Source organism: Heterocephalus glaber, unplaced genomic scaffold, assembly GCF_053883595.1.
Source record: "Heterocephalus glaber isolate CG9 unplaced genomic scaffold, H.glaber_assembly_v1.0 deba00001456, whole genome shotgun sequence".
Classification (NCBI taxonomy): Eukaryota; Metazoa; Chordata; class Mammalia; order Rodentia; family Bathyergidae; genus Heterocephalus; species Heterocephalus glaber.
In genome coordinates this window covers 371,456-398,671 of record NW_028258304.1, presented here as the reverse complement: position 1 = coordinate 398,671, position 27,216 = coordinate 371,456, and the positions used below count along the sequence as shown (strand labels likewise).

General features: G+C 34.4%; 1 protein-coding gene across 11 annotated transcripts in view; it reads right to left on the bottom strand.

Moving 5' to 3' along the window:
- Nucleotides 1-27,216, bottom strand: part of Exoc6b (exocyst complex component 6B) — a 721,832-nt gene that overhangs the window by 432,733 nt on the left and 261,883 nt on the right. For 10 of the 11 annotated variants that reach the window (XR_015452923.1, XM_087215909.1, XM_004849871.3 and 7 more), the window contains one exon: nt 3,489-3,665. The exons of the other annotated variant lie outside the window; for it this stretch is intronic. Coding sequence is in view for 9 of the 10 variants with exons in the window: in XM_087215909.1 (XP_087072035.1) it covers nt 3,489-3,665 (177 nt within the window). In the remaining variant the exon portion in view is untranslated. The remainder of the gene's footprint in view (nt 1-3,488; nt 3,666-27,216) is intronic. 11 annotated transcript variants of the gene reach the window in all.

The window sequence follows — 27,216 nt, the reverse complement described above, 5'->3', positions numbered from 1 at the left end:
CAGAGATACAAACTAGAATATGAGGAGTGCAATAAATACAGTAGTAGTAAAGTATTTTTAAAATGCAAAGCAGTGAAGTAACCAAGAAACAAAGAAGAAATCATGGCTTGGTTTTTCAAAGTATTTCTTACTCAATACTGCTTTATTTCCACGCATTTTTTGTTTATAGTACCTGGTATTTATGAGTTCATTGAAAGGTGAAATAGAAGTTGATAGAAGTTTTGGCAATATATATTTGCACATACTGATGATCTTCTGTAAGTATCATTAAGGTTAGGTCATAATAAATAACCTAAAAATGTCATTCAATTCAAAGAATGTACTAAGTATATTCCTATTAAAAGCACAAGGAATGGTAAAATGTTCTTACTTCAGAGAATAGGAAAGTACCTAAACTTGTTAAACTGAATCATAAGGTCTCATTATAAATGCTGGTAACCTATTACAGGCAACAGATTTTAGAGAGCAAATATCACTTTTTCTTCAAGTACCACAATTTTTGTCAGAAAAAAATTTAAATCATTTTAATGGAAAATCAATACAAGACTCAAACATTCATGAGTTTATTTATGCATTAAAAAAGCTTCTTCAGGGCCAGGGATTTAGCTCAGTGGCACCGCATCTGCCTCTCATGCATAAGGTCCTGAGTTCAATCTCCAGTACTAAAAATAAAGCTTATTCAAGGTCCTCTATAGCTTTGCAACTCAAAGTGTACTTCAAAGACCAAAAGTACCCTCTACTCCTGTGACTTTATTACAAATACAGACTCTCAGACTCATCCTCAATCTGGTAACTCAGAACTACATTTTAATTTGATTCCCAGGTGATTACTATGCACATTAAAGTTCAAGAAGTTAAGTTTATCTGGAGGTAAAATGAATTTCATGAATCTCTGAAATTTCATGCAGAACTATTTTCTGAGTGAATATACAACACACACATTCTATTAGGGAAAGACTTCATATATTTTTGTCAAACTCTCAAAGTAATATATGACCCCAAACAGATTAAGAACACTGCCATAGAGGTTTCTATGTCAGTTACCATGCTTGTAGATTAGAAGTCACAATACACCAAAAACTATGCTGCTCTCAATGAGGTCTGTTGAAGAATGACAAGAATGAAGGTCAGAACAGTCACAGTGGGTCACGAAAGACCTTATCTGAAGAATTTATTCACACCATGCAAGAACTATGCCAAGAAACCAGTTTGGAGACATCTAAATAAATAATTCTCTACATGAGGTTTGAGATTAAGAATGTGCACTTGAAGAAGATTCAAACTGAGAAGTAAATAAATATAAGGTAGGATTTTTTAAGATAGGATGCCATTAGATGACAGTGAAGTGTTGAATTCTTGTTGTAAAGCTTAATCAGCAAATCCCTAATACAAATTGTTTGATTTGGGATATGGGGTCATTTTTAAAATATTAATTTCTAAATATATTCTAATACTACATCCTGTATGATGAACTCCCAACATATTTTAGTAGTCCCACTTTCTTGCTCTTCTTTGGACCTCAGAAGACAAAGCAAAGAAGGCACACACATTAAAAGGGACTTACCCTAGATCTTCAGTGAATTAGTTATAAAGAATGAGCTCCACAACTCAAAGTGTGTTCACTCCAAAAATTCACTCCACACTCCAAAGACCAAAAGTACCCTTCACTCCTGGGACCATTCTTATCCAGAAAGCTCTTAATGACATTTACAAACTTGGGTATATATTTTATTGTTTGATATTATCATCTAATCATCTCTTCAGGATGTATATTATCTAAGGATGTAGACTATGTCTAACTTGTTTTCATATGCCATATATCATTTAAAAAATTTTTTTTGATGGATACTCAATAGGTACGAAAAATGTTCACTGATCTTTCTTGAAATTGTTGCTGTATTGTGCTACTATAATAACTGATCATCTATAATGTCTCTAATACCTGACAGTCTGGTCTCCCAGATGGATCTATATCCTAATGTACCAGTCATGGTAGGCAAGAAGAGAAAATGCTAGAAAATATTCAAGAGAATCAAATCCCCTCTTCCCCTTTTTAACTCTGTGCATTACCAGGCAAAAGGTTGGTTCTTTTACTCTAAAGCAGTCCATTAACAACACTCAAAAGGCTTTTCTTGGCTCTATTAAGGGCTATTAGGAGTTCTTATTATCCAAGTATAATAAGCTTTAGAATGAAACTTTCAAACTCTGCTAACTATTAATGTACCTATTTACATAATAAACATCCTTTTCTTTGAGGGGGAGGGGGGTACCGGGGATTGAACTTGGGTCCATGCGCTTGCACAGAAGGCAGCAAAACCACTGAGCTAAATCCCCGGCCCTAATTAAATATTTTAATTAAAATAGTAAGTAAAATTATTCACTTAAACTGAAAAAATGTCCTCTCAATAATGAGAGTTACATAAAAAAACATACTTTACACGTGAAAGTCCCTTAGATATTGAACTTAAATGCTGCTGTTATAAACAATTATTTTAGATATTTGCTTTTAATCCCAATTTAAACAATGCTAGTTTAAATTTTCTTTTGGCAGGGGTATTGAGACAGAGACTCACTATCCAGTTTAGACTGGCCTTGAACTCACTATGTAGCCCAGGCTGGCCTCAAACGTGAGGCAATCTTCCTGCCTCAGCCTCTCAAGTGCTGGGATTACAGCCGTGCACCACCATGCCTGGCTCAATTTTTTTAAATCAAAGAAGAATAATAAGGATAAGCACACTGACAACAGTAACACATGATAGAAATCAACAAGGAAGAGTAATGAAAAGGAGACAAAAAAATAACATTTGTTGAACATTTTTTGTAACTTTTCTTTTTAAGTACCATGGATCAAACTCGGGACCTTGCGCTTTCCAGGCAGGTGCAGCACCACTAAGCTAAATCCCCGGCCCCTTGTTGACCATTTTTTATGGAACAGACACCTACATAACTGTGTAGTTTACAAACTACTATCTTTGCTTGACAGATGAAGATTCTCCTAAGGTTACAAAGCTAGAGAGTGACAAGTTCTTGGGCACAGTTTTTGGGACGAGGAAAAAAACAGTGTAAGAGAGGACAAGGATGAAAAAGAAGCAGTGAATCTGTTTTTATCTGGCCGCTCCTTAAAAGAACATCTTTTATTGGTCTCAAGTAACTGTTCAAGTTTCTGCAGAGGTTACTTAGACCCTTGGTCTCCAAGTCAGGCAAATTCTACTTTTCCCTCCCTTAATGTAGTACCTAGTCAGTATAGAATCAAAAACTTTCAATCTTTTCAAAAATGTGAGAGTACATTTAAAATCCAAATTCTTTCCAAAAATCAAAATGTAAATTATCTTCACATATCTTCAGTTTCTTTAACTTAGGGTTCATTTGAATTCAAGTCATTGAATAGGCAGATCATACAAAGTTATTATATGAATAAACTCACATCTCAAATGTACTGTATTTAAGCTTAAAAATGGTCTCACTTCCCCAGTTCAAATATTAATTACCTCCTCATCATCTTCCTCATCTTCGACATCCAGAATTCCTGAATCCTGTTCAGACTTAGGGCTAGTGTTTTCCATCTCTGTATCAAAGATCGTATACACATCTTTCTTAGATTTTCTCTTGCTACCTATTCTGGGCTGTTGCAAGACAATGTTATCCAAGTTTCTTTGCTGCTGAGCCTAGGATAAAGAAACACATACAGAGAAAAAGAAAGAAAGGAAAGAAAACTTAATTAAGCTTTCAGTGAACTTCTAATTTTCATCAAATTATTATCTTAAAGAAAATATTACAACAAAGTTCCTTAGAATAAGTTTTTGTTTTGGTTTTTAGTTGTTGGTTATTATTGTTGTTTTTGTCGTTTTGAGACAGAGTATTGCTTTCTAGTTCAGACTGGCCTTGAACTCACTAGATAGGCCAAGCTGGCCTCAATCTAATGAAAATCCTCCTGCCTCTGCCTTTCTAGTGCTGGGATTACAGGTGTGCACCACCACAACCAGCAGATATAAGCTTTTAGCAACCAGAAATAAACTCAAACATAAAACATATATACTTTAACCTCAAAGTTATGCTGCCTTAACTCACTTTCCAAGTTAAAACATTATCATAAGACTTTTCAAGTATTACCACTTAATCCCCACAAAATTAAATTTATCCATTTGCACCTAAGTAGCTATGAGATTATCACAAATGCCTGATATTTATCTCTTACAAGAAAATACCATACTGAAACTATAATAGTTGAAGGAGAAGGGGAGGACCTTGGAATTAATTTTGATAAATTTAAGCTTAGGAGACTTAAAAACAGTTGTGTGGATATATGAGACTGGTAATATATATGTGATCTAGAGGATAAACTATTTTAAGAGAAAGACTTTTTTCCCGAGAGTATGATTAGAACAATTCAAACAGGATCTTCCGACTGTGACCTATGGGAAAGAGACTTAAAGGGTTTCTTCTTTTGAACTTATACAGAATAGGAAGTATGACCCTGTAGCCTAACAAAATTGACTGAAATTATACTATGGCTTCAACAGATTAAAAAATGGTGCTACTCTCCAAAGTCAACAATGTAAGTGTTAAACTACACATTTCAGCTGGAAATGACTTCAGTCACCACTCAGAAAACTAAAGTTAAAGGCAAAGGATTTTTTTCAAGGTCACAATGCAAGTGAAGGGTAATTCAAAAGATATCCTCAGTCCCAGATCAGTCCACTGACCAACAGTCCCTCCTAAAACCATGACAAAAGTGCTTTCTAAAATAAGGTTCTATGGAAAAATCAATGGAAAACACTGCATACATATAGCTTTTTTGTAGATAAACAATATATATTAACACAGCTGGATGCAATACTATTTTAAAGAAATTTATTTACTCTTGTTAAATCCAGCATATTCCAAAAGTATTTCCCAGTGGAACTTCTCTTTCCCTCTCCTCTCCTCTCATCTCCTCTTCTCTCCTCTCCCCTCCTCTCTGTCTCTCTCTCTCTCTCTCTGTCCCTCTCTCTCTCTCCCCAATACATACTAGCATGCCAAAAAACAAAGCTTAAACATTTGACCTATCAGAACATACGTTCCTCAATCAATATATATTATTTCTTCTCAGTGACAAGTAGAAATTAGTTAAAACAAAAAATCAGTGTCTCCAAATTTTTCCAGTAAGACTAAGGAATTCAAGATAAATATTAAATACAAGAAGTTAACTCAGGCACTAGTCAAATGAAACAAATTATTAGGACAGAGAAAAACTTAAAACTATGCAACTTAGCTTCTGCCAAGAAAATGAAAAGAATCTACATTCCAGAGATTTGAATCAATGGACAAACTTGTTTCTCAGCATATTACTCATTGATATTTTGATTTGACTCACATAAAATACTTGACCTCAGCAACAAACACGTGAGAACATACGCCAAAACATGTAATTTGGCTTTGCATATAAGACATACATACACTCCAAGTAGTGTAATGTATTTGAGGTCCAAAATTAAACAGCACATTCTTTAATAATATTAACCTCAAAAGTAAGATGTTCTCCACCTATATCAAATTCAAACCCATAAGCAGGAATCAAAAATTTCAGAGAGCACAATGGAAGAGTGAACTTCAAAAGCTTTCATATTTGAAAAGCAAGCACTCAACTAAAGAGTGATCATTTACTCCCTAAACTCTACATTCTTTTAGTACACCAAAACGAAAGCTTTTCATAAGTAGGTCTTATCTTACTAAATTCCAAGTTCATTATTTTTCTTTCACGATCAATAAAATACTACAGTGTATCAAAAGCAATCAAGAGGAGACACACTAGATACTCTCATTTAAACCTGATAAAGATCTGGAAAGTAATCCATGGGAGTAATTTCAGATTTTCTATGATTTTTCTTTTAATTGGCATCTGGTTTCCTATAAATTTAGAAGACTGAAAAGTAGTTTGGGCCAAATTGGCAAATTGATATGGTGAGCCCTCTTCTAGAAGTCAAAGTATTTCAAGCTGTATTCTAAAGCTCGGTCAGAATCTGGAGTCTCTGTCAGAACTATCAAGAGTTCCCCAATATGTAAAGGAGCATTCAGAGAAGATACGGAAATTAGAAATTGGCCAAGTTGGAAATATCAAGTTCAGGTAGAACAATAAAGTAAATACTCAGATATTATCATTATGGATGTAAATGAAATTACTATCTATTGAAAAATATGAGTTATGAGATTTGTAGAAAGTGGTGAAGGCTAAATATAAATATATAAATGCATATAATGTAAATTAAAATGAAAAAGTAACATTACAGTGCATGAAAATTACCCAATAAAAGCCCTTTAGAAGCCTTTCCTACCATGCTCTGCTGTTTACCACAACCACATATTATATGCCTCAAGGACAACCCTCACAATAATGAGCCACAGAAGCAGCTGACTGATCTCTGCTGGCTGTGCTGGGTTAGGGGGAGAAGGGTACCAAGCATAAAAGTAACACCTAGACTTTAGAAAGCATTTTTTTCTTTGTTGTGCATTCTATTTGTGAATAATTTTTACATCTTTTAACACTTTTTTCTTAAGTCTCTCATATTTATTATTCTCTCCTTTCCTAATATTTAGAAATTGAGTAAGAGTTCTCTCTTAGCTCCTCCTCTTCTCTATTATGACTCTTTCCCCTCTCCCAAGATCCAGTAACACACCTCCAGTCTCCTATTATTATTGTATTTTCTACCATTGCTACAATTCCAAAATGGAAATACTTAAATGGAAATAATCACCTTCCCACTATAATGCCCCTTGCAACTACATCCAGGCTCTGAGTGGTTGGGAGGAGAGAATTAAACAAGTTCCAAGTCCAAACTCCATAAAGAGTCAACCATAATGAAAGCTGAACTTAATGTTCCAGTGTACTTATCAGCACTCTCCAACATGAATTTTCTACTTGGATAAGATTCTACCTCCTATTTCTACCTCTGCTGTCTTACACACTTCTCTCTCTGATGACTTCTCCCTGTCTAAATCCAAGGTTTCCTCCAAAACTCAACTAAAATTCTTCCTTTATAAAGCCTTCTCTTACTGTTTAACTCATATGGTGTGTTTCTCTGTATTATGATTTTTAGTCAAATCTGTATTGAATATCTGCTTGGTAGCAGACATGGTGGATATATAAGAAACACTAATAGGCAGGGTGGTGCATGCCTGTAACCCCAGCGCTCTGGGAGGCTGAGACAGAGAGATTGCAAACCTAGTCAACTTAGCAAGAACATGTCTCAAAATTTAAAAATAAAAATATAAAAAAGGAGTTGTCAGGGATGTAGCTCAGTGTAAAGGTCCTGAGTTCGATCCCCAGAAAGAAAGATGCTATCTCTGATCCATGAACCTCATATCATACTATTACCAGAAGCAAATAGGCAAATAAGTACTGTAATTCAATGCAATGAATATAATAATATAAATAAATACAGAGGACAATGACTGCACAGAGGAGAAAATAGTCAGATCTGCTTGAAGAGGTTTCAGGAAAGACTTCACAGAAGAAAAGATACCAAATAGTGATTTTAAAAGACAAATATAAGCTTGGCATGGTAGTGCACACCTGTAATCCAAGCACTTGAGAGGCTGACATAGGAGGACTCCCTTGAGTTCAAGGCCAGCCTGGGCTACATAGTGAAGTCAAGGCCAGCCTAAGCTGCATAGTGAGACCCTGTCCCCCCCCCAAAAAATGACAAATATAATTTTTCCAAATGAAGATAGGAAAGGTTATGCAGAACCACTGCCTAAAAAGCATGATAAAGGACCACACGTGAAAAAACATTATCCACCAGGTAGATAATGGTAAGTAACTTTGTACAAAGCAGAGCAATAGGTTATAAAGAATTAACAGAGACATAAAATTAAAGGTGCATAAAAAGCAGTTTCAATGTTAACTAGAAGGCGATGGAGAAAAAATGAAATAATTTAAGAAGAAGTAACAAGATCATCTTTAGAAATGAGAAAAATTCTCTAGGTACAGAGAAGTGGTCAACTGGAAGAAAATGAAGACTAGCAGCAGAAAAACCAATATAGATCACTGTAAGAGTCCAAATAACAATTATGAGGACCAGAATTGAGGTAGCAGTAGATACATAAGGAGCAAAAGTACATAATTTATTGATTTATATGTTGTACAAGGAAGAAAGGAAGGAAATAAGAATAAGTCCAAGTATTCTGGCCTTGATGACTAAACGGTAAGGCCAATCCAAGCAAAGGGGACCATGAAAATAATAAGTTGAGTGTAGTAAATATTCTGGATATTTAGGTGAAAATTACACTTAAAAACTCTCAGTATACAATTCTTCTTTCTTTGTCAAGAAACACATTTTACCATTTTTTTGAATCCCCCAAGTCCACAAAGTAAGTTTACATACGTGTTAACTACGTAAAGGCAATAAATTCCAAAAGGAATCCTTGTGAGGATGAGATCTGGCCCCAAAATGGAAGACATATCTGTAAAGGATATGATTTTGGTACTCTCCTTACCTATCAGAAGGCAACAGTGGTAGGCAACTATGGAAATGACCATAAAGATTACCTAATCTGAACTATTAAAATGAAAAGTCATTGTTAACATTTTAAAAACTCTCATTAAATAAAGACTTGTTGTGGAATACTATGACATCCCAGGATACCTGAACAATAAGACCGAGGTTTCTTTTTAAAAAGAGAGAGAGAAGGGAAAGGGATTTAGCTCAGTGGTGCCGCTGCCTGCCCGGCAAGCACAAGGACCCGAGTTCAATCCCCGGTACCAAAAAATTCAAATTTAAATTTAAATTTAAAAAGAGAGACAAAACCAAAAGCCAAAGGCTCTTGTGTTTGATTAACCCAATGCTGACCTCTAGTGGATTGCAAGAGTATATACAAATGACCTCTAGAATCAGAAACTAGTTGAAAAGAGACCTAGTACGATTACTGAACATAGGTTTCCACAGCAGGGTGAAAAAACAGGGGCAAAAAATATCATCGAGTATGATAAGACTTTAATTCTAAATGCACCAGTTTATTAATTCCATAACCTCAGGCACATTATCTTATTTCTGTTCAATATTTCTAGGTTTAAAAAATGATTCATCAAATTTATCTTTGAGGTGCCACAAGGATTAAAGAAGATAATACATATACAGTATCTTTAATTAAAACAAAGATATTCTAAAATAGCAGTTCCTTTTCCTGAAAATGAGGTTGGAATCTTGTTTCACCGTCTACTAAGGTAGCATCTGACACCTGGCCATAATCAGCTACAAAGTCATCAATGTCATCTAATTTTGATATACATTATCATTCAAATTTTGCATTTGTATACATTTTGAGCACTACATATCTGTACATGATTGCTACAAATCCTCTTAGCCTCATCTCTTAATTCAAGCTACCATTAGCAACCACTGCTCAGCAAGCTTGGAAGCACCCCATTATATAACCTAAAACCAGTTCAGGAACTTACAACACATCTCTAGCTTCCTCTCCAGAAACTTTTCTAACACCATAAAATGGAATCCCACAAGAACTCAGCACTCAGGAAGCACAACTCAGAAGTAAAACAACCCTTGAAATGGAGCTGACAGATAAATGCTGCCTCATATTGTTCCCCCCACAGTGGGTTCCTCAAGACTTTTCAGAAAGTCCCTTGTACTGAGAAACCAAACTACCTTGGCACTGTACCAGTGAAGTGACTGTTCTACCTTCTCTTTTTGCTGCTCCTAATACTCTTGTTTCCTAAGATCATCTGATCAAATAAACCAACCACATATCATTCCCTGGGCTCATTAAAAAAAACCAAGGCTAAAATAACATCCTATACAACACAATCAAACAGAATTATGACCCCATGTGCATCTGAAGTCCAAGGGAAAACTGTGAAAACAAATGGCAAAAGCAGGGAGATTCTAATGTTACCTCTTCAAGTCTTACAAATCAAAAGGAAATCAAAGGAGCTGCAAATTCCAACTAGGGATTTTTCAGCTCCAACAGCACTAGCTCTGGAACTTGTTTTTTTTTTTTTTTTTTTTTGGCAGCTGACTCCAATATCAGATTCAAACAAACTGAAAAGATATTAATGATAATTCCAAATGAAAGACAAAACATCTCAAGATTATCTCAAAAGTTATTTGCATGTTATTGTCCAGAGAAGTCTGTTTAGTTGCACATATGGCTGTGCTCTGTGAGAAATTTAAAGGACAAATTTAAAAAAATAGCGTTTACAAGCCCCAAAAGTTGTCCATTAATAGGATGAGAAGTTGAGGATAATCATGCTTGGACATTCTTTTTCTTTGCATTGTACTGAGGAGGGAGTATCACCACTAATATTATAATTAATAAGAATCAAAGAAAACAATAGAGTAAAAAGGCAACCTAGAGAGTGGGAGAAAATATCTGCAAATAATATTTTTGACAAGGGCTTAATATTCATAATCTATAAAGAATCCTTCCAACTTAACAATAAAGAAATAAATGTGCAAAGGATTTGAATAGACACTTCTCCAAAGAATACAAATGGCAAAAGCATAGAAAAAGGTGCTCAACACATCATTAATTACTAAAGGAATATCAATTAAAGTCACAATAGGGTATGATATCATACCTGTTAAGATAGCCATAGCAAAACTAATGAAAATGAGAAGTATTAGCATTGATGAGAAATCAGAACCTTTGTGTACTGTTGGTAAAATGTTTTCCATAAAATGTATGAATAAAAAATAGAATTAAAATACTATCTAGCAATCTCATTTTTAGATGCATATTCAAAAGAAATCAAAGCAAAGACTCAAAGATGTATTTGCTTATTTACAACAACTAAAAAACGAAAGCAATCCAAATGTTTACTGAAGAATAAGTGGATAAAGAAAATGTGGTATATACATATAATGGAATATTATGCAGCCTTAAAAATAAGCTAATCTTCCTGCATGTTACAATATGAACATGTGTACTTTAAGGATACTATGTCTAATGAAATAAGCCAGTCACAAAAAGACAAAAGAAAGTGTATGATACTCATAAGAGGTATCTAAAGTAAAACTAATAGAAACAGAAGTTGAATGCTGGTTGCTAGAGACTGGTGGTGGAGAAAAATAAGAAGTTAATATTCAATGAGTTCAAAGTTTTGGTTTTGAAAGATGAAAAAGTTCTAAAGATTCTTTGCATTACGATGTAAATTTATTTAGCATTACTAAGTTGTATAATTAAAATTTCTAACGTAGAAATTATATTTTTTAATAGTTGAGATCCTTAACCCTTTGTAAATCTCATTTATATTTAAACCTATATATCATTGAGGGGTAAAAAGTCTTTGTGCTAACAGAATATATTGCAAAAAAGATGGATCATATGTAGGATATCACAATTTATATGAAGCAATAGTGAAGTTTTTATAGAATTCCCCTGAGGGTCAGAATAATTTCCAGCTATTTTTAAATATTACATTTTTCTTTCACATGAGTGTTAACTGAAGTTAATTGGAAAATAAATTACAAAATAAAGATAATGAAAAAATGAAAAAAATTCTATTAAAATATCCATTCAGCAATAATCAGTTATTTTGGTGAAGAACATCGCAGATTTCCTATATACATTTCATTTTTTGCTCCTCTGTACTTTCTATTCATCTGTAATCATTCAAAACCAGTAAAAAGGAAACTTTAATGACTTTGTCAAAAACACTTCACAAATACCATTCTATATAAATATATGTATACAAAAATATTGAAATTGTGCTGCACTTCAAAAAATCATTGTTTTTTAAAATATAACCTACAGCTGAACATTCATACTATTCCAATATTGTTTGATTTAACAATGCCACAGAAATATTCCCCAGGCAAGATTTCATACTATTAAAAGAATTATTAGAAGTAGAAAATCTAGATTAAAGAATAAACATTACAAAATAAATGAACTGACAAACTGTCCACCAGAAAATAATTAATATCCACATTATTTCATTTGAAATAACAGTTGTAGTTCAAAGTGAAAAGCAATTTCTGTTCTTCCTTCTACCATTTTCAACAGTGTTACAAAGTGCTCCTAGTTTTACAAGTTGTCAAAATCCAGAGCTTTCAGTAGCATACATGGAATATTCAAAATACTTAAGTATATATTCTAGAAAATAAAAACTGTCTTTTTTAAAAAGTTTTAAATTTTGACAAGGATCAGATATTTAGTTCTATTCATGATTTTTATGGTTCTAAATAATCCACAGTAATATACTGTCTCCCTAAAAATCAGTGAAATTAAGAGGAATCTTGAAAACTTGCTATTTTGAGTACGCATACTGAGTCACTAAAACTACCTCATGTCCACTTACTCTTTTTTTCCTTCAAGTGCTTATAACAACAACAACAACAAAGATATAACAGATCTGACATAATTTACCTGATGTGGCATTGAATGAAAAAAATTATGTTAGGAAGCCATATTTGACTTAAACATTCTGTTTTAAATAAAGGCTTCTCTAAGAAGTCTAATGAAGAGAAGAAATTCATAGACTACATCAAAGTGAATGACAATACTCCAACCTGCCCTCTGAAGAGGGAGAATGACGAAGGAAATGAATTTTTGGCAGAGGAAACGTGTACAATACCTTTAGTGTGGTTTACTAGAAAAGCCAGGGCATACTACTCCTATCTTGTAAATCATCTCAACTGTGGAGCATGATCTTGGGATACCAGTAAAGTTGCTGGTTATGTGTTGGGAGCCATTCTGAGGTCTCAATGGTCCCATGATGTTGCTATGCTCCGGGGAAAGATTATATCAGCATAAAATCCTGGTGAACTCAGGATTATCACCACCCTCTGAGACATCTGATACTCCATCAGATTATAAGAACCTCATGAATTTAGGATTACCATCGCCCTATGAGTCATCTGATACTCTCTATGAACCAACCCAATAAATAGTGGCAAGCTTAGTGTCTTTGTCTTTTGCCCGCTCTGAGGCACTGACACCACCACCACCATCACCACCATCACCAACACCACCCCCCCAGTTTGCTTGAAATTATGCAAGTCTCTACTGTCTTTTTTCTTTAGCCCACGCAGTCCCCCTTTTTAGGCAGTCAAAGGATTGCTTGGCTAATGAGACCAAACAAGGGGGACTCAAATGCACATAAGACAACTTCTGATAGAGAAAAAAATTCCATATAAAGAAAAAATTATTATGGCCAAATCTGTATAATCTACTAGTAACTCAGCAGAGCTGGAGAAATACTGTAGACATTATAGTTTATAAATATTAAGTAGAAAAGCTATGAAAATGTGAAACTTACAACCACATTTTAACAATCTCTAAAGAAAAGTAAGCCCCGTAGCACCAGGAAGCACCATGCCCAACTCAGGCTTCAAATTTCAAACTTCCAACTCCTAGCAGGCTCTACACCTTCATTCCCCTCTGTACTGAGCCACACAGGTGACTGCCAAACAACTGAGCTGATCTAAGAAGAGGCCAACACCCTGGAGAAGAGGTAAATCTGCCCAGAAGAGTCAGATGCTTCAGAGAGAAACAATGGATGGGCCAGCAGCACTAGCCCCCAAGAAAAGCCCACAACTGGTACAAATTTTTAAAAAAAACTGTGGGGCTTTACCCTGAGAGTGGCTTCTTCATGATGGGACAGTGTCGAAGAAGAAATCCAGTGCAGCGCCCACCATATTAGACGAGAAAGTTTCATTAGATGCTATTCTGGGGAGGGGTTAGGCACATGAGAATGAGTCACAGAACATCTGCACTACAACTTCACTCCAGGACTGAAGTGCTACCCTACCACAGTGACTAGGTGAGAGACAGCCACAGGAGACAGACTGGGAAAGGGTGAGAGCTAGACATAGATCCCTAGAGATCCCCTGAGAAGTTCAAGCTCAGGGACAGGAAGGACATGGGGCCTGCATTCTGTGATGCGAGGCCAGATTAAGTGGGTCTGACCTTCAGAAGTGGCTGGATCCGAAGGTGAAGGCACTGAATCTAGTGGTCTGCCTGAGCAACCGCTCTTCTGCCAACATCCAGAGACCAGTGGTTTGACTGCTTCCCTGTGTACCAAAATGAGTGGAACTATGTCTTGGGTTTGACACACTTGCTAGATTCCAAAGACTGCAGGTCCTGGAAGTAAACAATTCACTTGCAAATACAAAGGAATTTTTCTCTTTTTCTTCTTCCTCCTCTTCCTCTTCTTCTTTCTCCTCCTCCATCACATTCTCCTTCTCCAGACCCTTATTTTTCCTTTCTCTATCCAGTTTTGAGAGATTTTTGTTATTAGGGCTGTTGCTGTTTTGGGGTTTGTTTGTTTTTTTGTTTTGGGGGTGTTTAGAGCTTTATCTCTCATATTATTTTCCCCTTTTTTATTAATATTATATTACTTTGTCTATTTCATTAGACCTTCTTTTCTCTCTTTTCTTGCTCTCTTTCAGTGTTTTCCCATATTACTTTCTCTTTTTTCCTTTAGTTTGCTCTCCACTTTTTATTATCATGCTTTTCCTTGTTGGGTTTTTCTGCCACTTTTATCTAAACCATTAATTTCCTTTCACTCCTTAATTTAGGCTCCCATTCCCTGCTACCTCTGTACTTACAAATATAATCATTAAACTCCAGGAATCTATAGATAGTTAAATATAATTTACTATGGTTGAACACCATTATACTGTTACTGAAGGTAAAGTTGTTCTATTGAGTAGGAATTTACTGTAGATCAATATTTGATTTGTCTTACAGCTTAAACTATAACTATAGATTTCTCTCCTATGGTTGAGAGTGATGCATTATTGGTTCACAGAGTTTGTCCATGTCCAATTTATATTTGATGCTATTGCGGTTGTTGATTTTACTATTTTACCCAAGGTGACATAGTTGTTGCTATCAGGTGGTTTTCTCCATGTGGCAATATCTTGATAGCTAGGAATCATAGACAATACTTCTGACCATTCCCAAAGAACTGGGCACTGGGCCAAATAAGCTGCAACCTCTCCTCCCAAATTAACAGAGATGGCTGGATCCTGGGGCAGAGGAAAAGCCCAATAGTTAGCTACTCCCAGAGAAGATCTCTGAAAAGTTGACATTAACTAAAGAGATCTCCATACTAGCAACTATAATCATTCTTCAAGCCTCCAAATTAAAAATATGAGAAAACGAGGTAACAAAATGCCTCAAAAAACTCCCAAGTCCCCCCTCCAAAGACAGGGGGGCATGAAAGCAGAGGAAATCAACAGAGACGAATTATCTGAAATACTAACAGTGGAGGGGGAAAAAAAGATCAATATGGTGTTGGGCAAACTCCAAGAAGATATAATTAAACATAGTGATGCTAATGAAAGAAATTATCAGAGAGTCCAAAGAAGATACTAATAAAAAATTATAGGAGCTAAGGAAAGAGATGCAATGAATGCTCACCATAGAAAAGAATGGCAATCCATAAAAAAGTTCCAAACAGAAATCCAGGAGATTAAAAAATTTCCTTGAAAGTATGGGCAGTAGAAGTGACCCATGAGTAAAGAGAATGTCAGATCTAGAAGTCAGGGCAGTAGTTGGTGATCAATTAGTGACACCATAAAAACAAAAGAACATGAAAAGTTGATCTAGCATACGCTAGATGATGCAAAGAAGACTAACCTAAGATTAACTGGAATTAATGAAAAATCAGACAAAAGCACAAAGGGAATAAAAAACCCTGTTTACAGAGGTAATAGCAGGAAATTTTCCAGGCATGAAAAAAGAATTTAATATACAGTTAAGTGAGGTGTATAGAACCCCAAATAACCATGATCAGAAAAGAAACGCCCCAAAACACGTAATAGTCAAGGTTCCATAAATCCAACACAAGAATAGAATTTTAAAAGCTGTTAGAGAAATCAAACAACACGTAACTTATAAAGAAAAACTTGTCAGAATTACAGCAGACTTCTCAACACAAACATTAAAATCAAGGAGAGATTGAAGTGTTTCAAGCAAAAAAAATTTAAAAAACAAAAATGAAAACTTTCAACCTGTAAAACTGATGGAAAATAAGATATTTCCATGATAAAGAGCACCTAAGAAATTCATGACCACCAAACCAGCACTCCAAAACTTTTCTAGGATATTCTAGAAAGAGACAATGAAGCTAACAATACCAAAATGCCCAAAAGAATGATTGCACCAGGCAGGTCAAGCAATTAGGTAGAAGGGAAAGGGAATCAGCAGTAGTAAAACAATACATGATAGGAATAAATCAATACCTATCAGTTATAGCTATCAATGTGAATAGTCTTAATTCACCAATCAAAAGACACAGATTAGCAGAATGGATCAAGAAACAAGAAAGAAGAACAAACAGTACTCCATATATAAGAAACACACAACCCAAAAAGAAATTCATAGACTGAAACTCAAACAATGGAAAACAATGTTCCATACAATGGGAACCCAAAAACAAGCAGGAATAGCTATTCTATTTTCAGGCAAATTGGACTTTAAACCAAAACTAGGCAAAGGAGTCAAAGAAAGTCACTATGCATTGATTAAGGGAAGCACTCAATAGGAAGAGATAACAATTATAAACATAAATGCACCAAATAAAGGCATGCCCAACTTCATAAAAGAAATACTATTGGAAATAACAGATCAGGAAAATATCAATACAATTATAATGGGGGATCTCAATAACCCACTATCACAAATATAATAAAAAGTCAAAAAAGAAATATCAGAGTTAAACCAAATCTTTGAACAAATGGAATTAACAGATATATACAGAGTGCTTCATCTAACAACAGAATACAGATTCTTCATAGAACACATAGAACTTTCCCCAAAACAGACCACATATTAGCAAGTAAGCATGGTTAAGTAAATGCAAAATAACTGAAATTCTACCATGTATATTATCAGATCATACTGCAACAAAACTAGAAATCAATGGACAAAAAAGTATCCAAATGTATGGAAACTAAACTACATATTCTTGAATAATCAATGGGTCACGAAAGAAATAATAGTTCCTAGAATTAAATGATAATCCCAGTATAACATACCAGAACTTATGGGACACAATAAAAGCAGTCCTAAGAGGAAACTATATAGCCGTGAATGCCCACATTAGAAAAACAGAGCAAGCCCAAATATATAACCTAATGATGTACCTCAAGGTCCTAGAGAAACAAGAACAATCCAAATCAAGAGCAAGTACAAAGAAGAAAAATATAAAGATCAGAGCAGAAATCACTGAAATAGAGACTAAAAGAAAAATGAATTGAAGAGCTGGTTCTTTGAAAGAATAAACAAAACAGGCAAACCCTTAACCAATCTCACCAACAAAGGAAATAAAAGACACAAATCTATGCAATTAAAAAGTGAAAAAGGTGAAATTAAAATAAATACTGCCAAAATCCAACATATTATTATGAACTACTTCACAAACCTGTATGACAATAAATTGAAAAATTTGGACAAAATGGAGATATTCCTAGATATCTATAAATCACCAAAACTGAACCAAGAAAACTTAAAAATCCTGAATAATCCAATAATAAGCAAAGAAATTGAAGCAATAATAAAAAACTTGCCAACTAAGAAAAGCCCAGGACATGATAAATTCGCTGCCAAATTCTACAAGAACTTCAGGGAAGATCTAACCAATGCTATATTACCAATGCTCTTCAAACTCTTTAATGAAATTTAAAGGGAAAGAGTACTCCTAAGGTTATTCCTGGAATCCAACCAAAACAGAGAACTACTGGCCAATCTCTGTAGTGAACAAAGGTGCAAAAATCCTCAACAAGATACTGGCAAACAGAATGCAACAAATCATCAAAAATATCTTACACCATGACACCAAGTAGGCTTCATTCCAGGGATGCAAGGATCGTTCAACATATGCAAATCAATAAATGTAATTCATCACATAAACAGAGGCAAGGACGAAAATCACATGACAATGTCAATAGATGCAGAAAATAACTTTGACAAAATTCATTATCCATTCATGATTAAAACACTGAAGAGAAAAAGGTATAGAAGACATTATCTCAACCTAATAAAAGCCATTTATGACAAACCTACTGCCAACCTCAAATACAATGGGAAAAAGCCAAAAGCTTTCCTGTTAAAATCAGGAACAAGACAAGAATGTCCACTATCACCATTCCTGCTTAACATAGTCCTCCAAGCATTAGTCAGAGCAATCAGGTAAGAAAAGGAAATAAAAGGAATACATATAGAAAATACATATAGAGGGCTGGGGATTTACCTCAGTGGTTCCGCCACCTGCCTCGCAAATGCAAAGGACCGGAGTTTGATCCCCGGTACCAAAAAAAAAAAGAAAGAAAGAAAAGAAAAAGAAAATACATATAGAAAAGGAAGAAGTTACAGCATCATTCATTACTTGCAGATGACATGATCCTCTACTTACAAAACCAAAAAATTTTACTAAAAGAATCCCACAATTAATAACCAAATTCAATAATGGAGCAGGATACAAAATCAACACAGAAAAATCAACTGCATTTGTATACACTTATAATGAACTCATTGAGAAAGAAATTAGGAAAACAATACTATTCATAGTAGCATCAAGAAAAATTAAATACTTAGGAATTAACCTAACCAAGGAAGTGAAAGATTTCTACAATGAAAATTGTATCACCCTGAAGAAGCAGATTAAAGAGGACATCAGAAAACAGAAAAAATCTCATGTTCCTGGATAGGCAGAACCAATATACTCAAAATGGCTATACTTACAAAACTGATATATAGATTAAATGCACTCCCAATCAAAATAGCAACAACATTCCTCACAGATCTAAAGAAAACAATCCAAAAATTCATATGGAACCAAGAAAAAGACCCAGAATAGCAAGAACAATTCTGGGTAACAGTAGCATCACAATCCTACATTTCAAGTTATATTACAAAGTTTCAGTGGTTTAAAAAAAAAAAAAAAGCACGGTACTGGCACAGAAACAGAAATGTAAATCAATGGAACACAACAAAGGAAGCAGAAACAACCCCAGACACATTCAACTAGTTGATTTTCAACAAAGGAGCCAAAAACATACATTAAAGGAAGGATAGACTCTTTAATAAATGGTGCTGAGCAAACTGGATATCCACATGCAGAAGACTGAGTCTAGACCCATGCATCTCACCATGTACCAAACTAAATCAGAATGAATCAAGGATCTAAATGAAAACAGAAACAATCTGCTAGAAAACGAAACAGGTAAAACTCTTGAAGACATAAGTATAGGCAAGGACTTTCTAAACAGAACCCCAATCGCACAAGAAATAATACCAAGAATAAATAAATGAGATCATATCAAATTTTAAAGTTTCTGGGCCGAGGGTTTAGCTCAGTGGTTCTGGAGCCTGCCTCACAAGCGCAAGATCCCAAGTTTGATCCCCAGTACAAAAAAAAAAAAATTTTAACTTCTGCACATAAAAGGAAACAACCAAGAGAGTGAAGAGAGAACTTACAGGATGGAAAAAAAAATTTGCCAGCTCTTCCTCAGACAGAGGGCCAATATCTAAAATATATAACAAACTCAAAAGGATTAGACCCTCCAAAAATAAAAGAGCCAATCAAAAAATGGGCAACCAAAATGAACACACTTTTTAGAAGAAGTATAGCTAACCAAGAAATTCATGGAAAAATGTTCAATATCATTGGCTATCAGAGAAATGCAAATTAAAACAACACTGAGAGGGGCCGGGGATTTAGCTCAGTGGTTTCGCCGCCTGCTGCACAAGTGCAAGGACCGGAGTTCAATCCCCGGTACCAAAAAAAAAATTAAAAAACACTGAGATATTATCTTCCTCCAAAAAAAATGGCTATCCTCAAAACATCAAATAATAACAAATGCTGGTGAAGGTGCAGAGAAAAAGGAGTTCTTATTGTTAGTGGGACTGTAAACTAGTACAACCACTATGGAGATTCCTCAAGAAACTAAAAATAGAAACTCTATTTGACCCAGTCGTTACTTTGCTAGGAATCTTCTTAAAAGAATTAAAGACACCATATTACAGTGATACATGCATACTTATGTTTATAGTGGCCCAATTTATGACTGCTAAATCCTGGAAGTATCTTATATGTCTATCAACAAATGAATGGATAAAGTAAATGTGGCATTTATACAAAGTGAAGTATTACTCTGCCATAAAGAAGGATAAGCAAGGCATTTATAGGTAAATGGATGCATCTCAAGACTATGTTATGTGAAATACAAATCAAACACACAAGTTTATAACACATGGTTTCTTTTACATCGGAAACTGAAAATATAAATAAGAAGCAAAATAAAAATAGATAATAGAAACCAGAGAGATCTTTTGCAAATAGGAAGAGGAACAAGAGGTGGAGCGGGGGAAGGAAAAAAGGAAGGGGAAAAGAATTTTAAAAAGAAAAACAGAAAAAAATGGAAATAGAGCTGTCAAATGGGAAGGGATTAAGAGCGGGAGGGATAAGGAAGTAATAGCAAGGCAAGGGGACAGTAAAAAAGAATTAAGATGTGTTATGTACATGTACAAACTCCCAGTAAATGTAATCATTATGTACTACAAACATGTACTAATAAAAATACATTTATAAAATTTAAAAAGAAAAGAAAAACATGAAAAATAAGAGGGCCAATCTATACAGAATAGAAATAATGGTAAGAAGATGAAGTAAGTTGTTGTGCTTGGCTTGATTCATAGTTTCTGGAAATAGGAGAAATAACAAAGAAAAATTTGCAAAAACTAAGGATTCCAAAGCCTAGCTTTGACCACATTAAGTTTCTATCAAAGATTCAAAAGTTTTTAAAAGTTCATTTCATTTATGTCAGCGTGCCTAGCACTCTAATTAGCAGAGTTGACATCTGAAAAATGAGTTTCCTTTTTCCTCCTATAACTTAAAATTTCCTACTTCATCAACAGCTTCTTGCTAATCGAAAAGATACACTTTTTAATGGATGGCACAGGACAGGTAAGAAGAGTATTAGAACAGAAAGATCTTATCTCTACTACTCACTTCAAATGTAGTATAATTACAATTTAGTAACAAAAAAAACCTAACAAAACAATGATGATCTAACTTATAAAAATAAATAAAATGACTAACTCAAATTTTCTACCAAAATTGAATTTTGAAGAATCAAAATAGACAGCGAGTAAGAGTGTCAAGAACAGAAAGAACACATCTCTATTACCTCTTTACGAAGTGCCATAGAAGGGCCTGGGATTTAGCTCAGTGGTGCCACTGTCTCAAGAGTGTAAGGTCCTGAGTTCAATCCCCAGTACCAAAAAAAAAAAAAAAAAAAAAAAGTCCCATAGAAAAAAAAAGATTAGCAAAACAACTGCAAAGTAAGGCAACCTCTGAAAAACCAAACCATTACAAATAAGATCTAGTTTATGAAAATACATAGAAGGCTGATGCAAATGTCTCTCAAAAATTGAGAAGCAGGCTATAATGTTTAATCAAAATGAAATTATTAGACTTTCTAATTTGGACTATCTACAAGTGACTTTTAAGTGCCTTTTCTAATCTACCAAAAAAGCTAGGCAAAGTTCATTGCAAAAAGAAAAACAAATTAATTTGCTATTTTGTGATAGTCATTGGAAGCTAATCATTAAACAGAGCTGAAAGACAGTTAATGTTCACTCTAAGCATCTGACCACTTATTGGATATTTTGTTATTATGTTTTATAAGTCCTTTAAATGAGTTATGACACATAATTTTAAGACGTTGTGTACAACACCCTCTTGAATGACATAATATTCTCTAAAAATAACACCACAAAAATCAGGCTTTCTATGAGAAGAAAAAGAAAACATTTTTTAAAAACATGATAATAAGAAGGACTTAGGGCCAAAAACACATTTGAAATTTGTAAAATCTTCCTAAAATGAGATGGACATATATTCTTATTGGTAGGTGTAAAACTACACACGTAAACAAGCTCTGTTTCCACTTTTAAAAGTCAGGTGTTTCTCAAGATATTAGCAGTTCTTATTCATCATCCTACTAAAATTTAATTTTGCTTCACAGCAGGCACAGACTCCACTAAGAATGACCAACTGTACATTCAGAAATGTATAACGTAGAGGATCTGTAAATAATTTTGAATCTCGAAATTTTATTAAGTAACAAATGAAAAGAAAATTAAGGGAGGGTCTAATTAGAAATTGGATCAAGAAAAAGAATGAAAAATTATACAAGATAAATATAAAGAAAGTCAATTAATTTTTAAAACTTGAAATATTTAGTTACATGGAGAAATATTCTTGATATTTTATGGCAAGTTTAAAAATGAAGATATAATTTATATACACACTACAATCAAAATATTATAAAACAGATTTGAATATAAACAACTATAAAAGAATATCCACTTTTAGCAACGGTGACTAGGTAAATTTTTTTTAATGAACAAAACATAAAGGCTACCTGCTTAAAGGAATCAGAGAACTAAAAAGGTAGAAACTCATCAGGACAAGATCCAGGAAAGGTAAGTGGCATGGGAAAAATAGACCATTGTTTGCAACCATTCTTCCTTTTAGGGCATTCACCAATACAGGAAGAAATTGCAGAGCAACTAAATGCATTTTTGACAATTCCAAATGATTAAAAACAAATAAAAATCCTGTTCCATCAGGGATGAATGGCTTTGTTGTACCACTCACTTTAGGTTGGAACCTGAACAGATGCACCCTATGAAAAGGGTATACCAGGATTAGACTGGCCCTTGAAAGGACTCATACTAAGCATGAAAACTGGATTAGGGTGATCACAAAGTATTAGTGTCCCTCAGCATACTAGAATAATACTGACTCTACTGTTATCTGATCAAAGCAAACATGACTTCTCTCAAGAAAATGCACCATCATCCTAGACTTTAAGTGTTTTCTAAAAACAATTTTGAAATGACAGTACCATGATGCCATAATATAATAGGTATATCTTCATCTGCAATGCCTGGCACAGAGTTTATAAAACCCTGATAATTTCCTGAATGAGAGAAGAGACAGAATCATCATCTATTTTAACACTGTTTTATCATCAAACCCTGGCAAAAAGTGACTTAAAACCCTTGGACTTTCAAGTGATCAGCCTATGAGAATGTCCTTTTGACTATACCTGAGTTTATATTAATGAGATAACTACTGGAAGATGAAGACTGGTTACCAGAGAAACCAACCACATAATTAGAGCTCTTGAACTTTCAGCCCCCTACCCCAGATATCCAAGGAGGACACACAGGCAGAACATGGGCAGAAGATGCTAAATTTAATTATCAACAGCTGTAGACCTAATCAGTCATGCCTATGTAATGGGATCTCCATAAAATCTCTAAACAAAAGGGCATAGATAGCTTCCAGGTTGGTGATCACATCAAGGTACATGAAGAGGGCATGGAAGCTCCTTCATTCAACTTCTCCTTTAGACTTTGCCCTATTCATATCTTCCATTTGTCTCTTCCTAAGCTGTATCCTTTCTAATAAGCTGTAAGTAGTGATTGTGAATAAAGTGTTTCTCTGAGTTCTGTGAACCTTTATAGTAAATTACCAACCATGAAAAAGTCATGAAAACCTCCATTTGGTAGCCACGCTGAACAAAAATGTGGATAACTGGGAGAAATAATCATTGTAATTGACATCTATATGGAAAGCAGTCTTGTGAAACTAAGACCTTAAGCTGTGATGTTTGTTCTAACTCCAGTAGTTAATGTTAGAATTGAGTTAAACTGTCGGATACCCAATTGGCATCCACATAGAATTAGAGAATTTCTTAGTATGAAAAATCTATACATTACAGAAGTGTTGTAAGACTTAGAAAAATAATTTTTTTTCCTTTAAATCCCCAGGACACACTCAAAAGTAATAAAGCACAGAAGGACTTAAGACAACCAATATCCACAGAAAATCAAATCACTTCTAATAAAAATCAATAGTGGCTTTAAAAATATACAAGGGCGATACATACACCAGAGCTCCGAAATTTGTAAGTATTCCATAAGGACTTTAAGAATTCAAAAGTAGCACATCACTACAAATCTAACAGGCATTAACAAATTCAAAAGGACACATTACAACCAACTTCATGCCTATACCTTCAACAACTTAGCTGAAATGGAAAAAGTCCTCAGAAGACATAAGCATACTCAAGAAGATGTAATTATTTAATAGTATTATACATCTTAGAAAAATAAAACTCATACACAAAACTCTTCCAACAAAACTGTAGGCATCAGTGGTTCATCAGAAAAGTCTATCAAATAAATATTTAAGGAAAAAAATTAAATATCAATTCCACATAATGCTTTCAGAAAACAGAAAAGGACATACACAAACTAATTTCAGAGGCCAGTAAAACCAAGAAAGAAAAACCACAGGCAGATATCCCTTGTGAACAGAGACATGAAAATATGTAATTCTTTTAGTAAATTAAATCAAACCATGTGTGTATTTTTGTGTGTGGTGCTAGTATTTCATGACCAGACAGTACCTAGCCCAGGAATGCAGTTTTGAGTTCATATTTAAAAGTTAACCAACTACTATGGCATGAATGCATCCCCAAAAGCTCCAATGTTAGAACATTAATTCCTAATGCAAAAGTATTGGGAGGTGGTGAAACTTTTAAGAGATAGCAAGTTTGTTAAGAGAAATTAGTACCATTCTTCAAGAATAGGATTACTAACCTTGAGAGTATGTTGTTACAGAGTCAGGCTGCCCTTTGTGTTTTGTCTCTTTCACATATGCCCACTTATCTATGCTTTCCACCTTGAATTGAAGCAGTATGAGGCCCTTATTAGAAGGTGTTAGCTAGCACCATGTGAGCCAAAATGAACCTTTTTTTTTCTTATAAAATACCTAGTCTCCAGTATTATAGCAACAGAAAATAAACTAAGATACCAATGTATTCTCAATATTAAAAGACTAAAAATGAAAAATCAAGTGATCCCCTCAAATGATACATAAAACTTAAAAATTTAACATTCTTTCAAGACAGAAACTTAGACCAAAGGGAGGAAAGGGGAAGGGGGAAAAAAAGAATCAAGATATCTCATATACGGGTACAAATTCCCAATACTGAATGTGATCATAATGTATACCTAAAATGTACCAATAAACTTAATGGGGAAAAAAAAAACTTAGACCAAACTACAGATAGACAGGAACATTCTCCAACTCATAAATGGTTTCTACTTAAATATCTAACATCACATTTAATGAAAAATGACTAAAAGCTTATCTTCTTGAATAGAGAACAAGATAAAGGTAGAAGTCCCCACCACATCTATTCAACAACAGAATAAAAAGGCAAAAATAAGAATTTTTAAGGGGGTGGGAGATTGTCTTTATTTGTAGATAACACGACCATCTGAGTAGAAAATCATATATAATATGAAAAAAATTCTAGAACTGATAAGAAAATTGAGCAAAGTCATAGGATGGTCAATATACAATAATTACATTTCATCAAACTAGCAATAAGCAATATAAAAACAATATTATTTATAATAGAACCAACAATATGAAAAACATAAATTTACAAATGATATACGATAACTAGATAATGAAAACTCTCAAGTATTCCTAAAAGAAATCGATGAAGACCGAAATAAATGAAGAGATTCATTATTTTCTCATCTTTTTGTGTTAAAGATTGAATCCAGGGTTTCACAAATGCTAGGCAAGTACCCTACTACTGAGCTACATACCCAACCAGAAGCCCTCTGATAGTTAAGATTTAAATTCTCCCCAAACTGACCTACAGATGACATTAACTTCCAAAGTCAATGCAAGATTTTTGCAGAAATTGACAGATAGATTCTAAAATTTATAAAAATGGAAAGGATATAAATTATTAAAAATAATTTTATAGAGCTGGGCCTGCTTGGCAAGTACAAGGTCCTGAGTTCAATCCCAGTTCCAAAAATAATAATAATTTTACAGAAAAAAAGTTGGAGATTTGACAAAAATTAAATTTGAAATTTATTGTAAAACTACAATAACAAAACAGTGTAGTATGTATTGGTATAAGTACAGACATGTAGATAAATGGAACAAAACAAAGCATAGAAGACCAACAAACATGTCTGACCATATCTGAAAACCCATAGAACTATACAACACATTTAAACCTAAATATAAGCCATGAATATAAGCCATGAACTTCAATTAATAATAATATATCAATATTGGTTCAGCAATTCTAACAAATGTGCCCACTAATGTAAGATATTAACAATAGAGGAGGGGGTAGGCATATAACCAGTAATAGAGAGTGTGTATGTGTTTATCATGTGGGAGACCCTAGATTCAATCCCCAACACAACAGAGGAAGGCAGGGAAGGAGGAAAGAAGGGAGGGATGGGGGAGAAGGAAGAAGGGGAGAAGGGAAGGAGGGAATCTAGATGTCCCTCCAAAGCTTCATGTGCTTATAGGTGGGGTTTTTTGGCGCTGGCTGGATCTAAGGTGTACGATACTGGGATTAAGAGCATGTGGTAGTAAACTAGTCTACTATTTGGTTTAGCATAGTTCTGGGTATGGATAATGGGAAGGCCCCACCCTGGGTGTGGGTGCCATCACTCAAAAGGCTTGTAACCTGGATGGGATAAAAGGGAAAGGGAGGCTTGCTTGCTGCTTCTGCCTACCCTGCAAGGGACTGTTTCTTCTCTCCCATGCTCTTCTGCCACGCCACCCTGCCTTGGAGCCAGCTGATTATGGACTGAAACCTTTGCAAACTGTGAGCTGAAACAAAATTTTCCTCCTATAACTTGTGTGGGTCGGGTACTGTGTCTCAGTGACCAAAAAAAGTAACTAAGGCAGAGAAGGTGGGGGAGGATTATGACTGAGGAATAGAGGAGACATATGGAAACTATCTGATCATTTTTTTCTGTAAACTTAAAACTTTCCTTAAAATATATATTTTTATATATTTATAATAATTTATATATTATATATGTTATATATGTATGATGGTGCATACTTAGGAAGCTGAGGCAGGAGAACTAAAAGTTCAAGCCCAGTCTAAGCAACTTAGCAAGACTCTGTCTCAATTCTTTTTAAAAAGGCCCTGAGTTCAATCCCCAGTACCACTAAATAAAGTCTATTAATTTTTAAAGCCAAAAAATATTTTAATATTTTAAAAATCAAGAATATGTGCTCATTTTTTTAAAAGCCAGAGGGAAAATGACATTTTATTATAATGACCCCTTGAAAAAATGTACTTGAAGCTAGCAATACAAATAAACTTTATTCAAAATAAAATGCTCATCATTGGGGAAGTT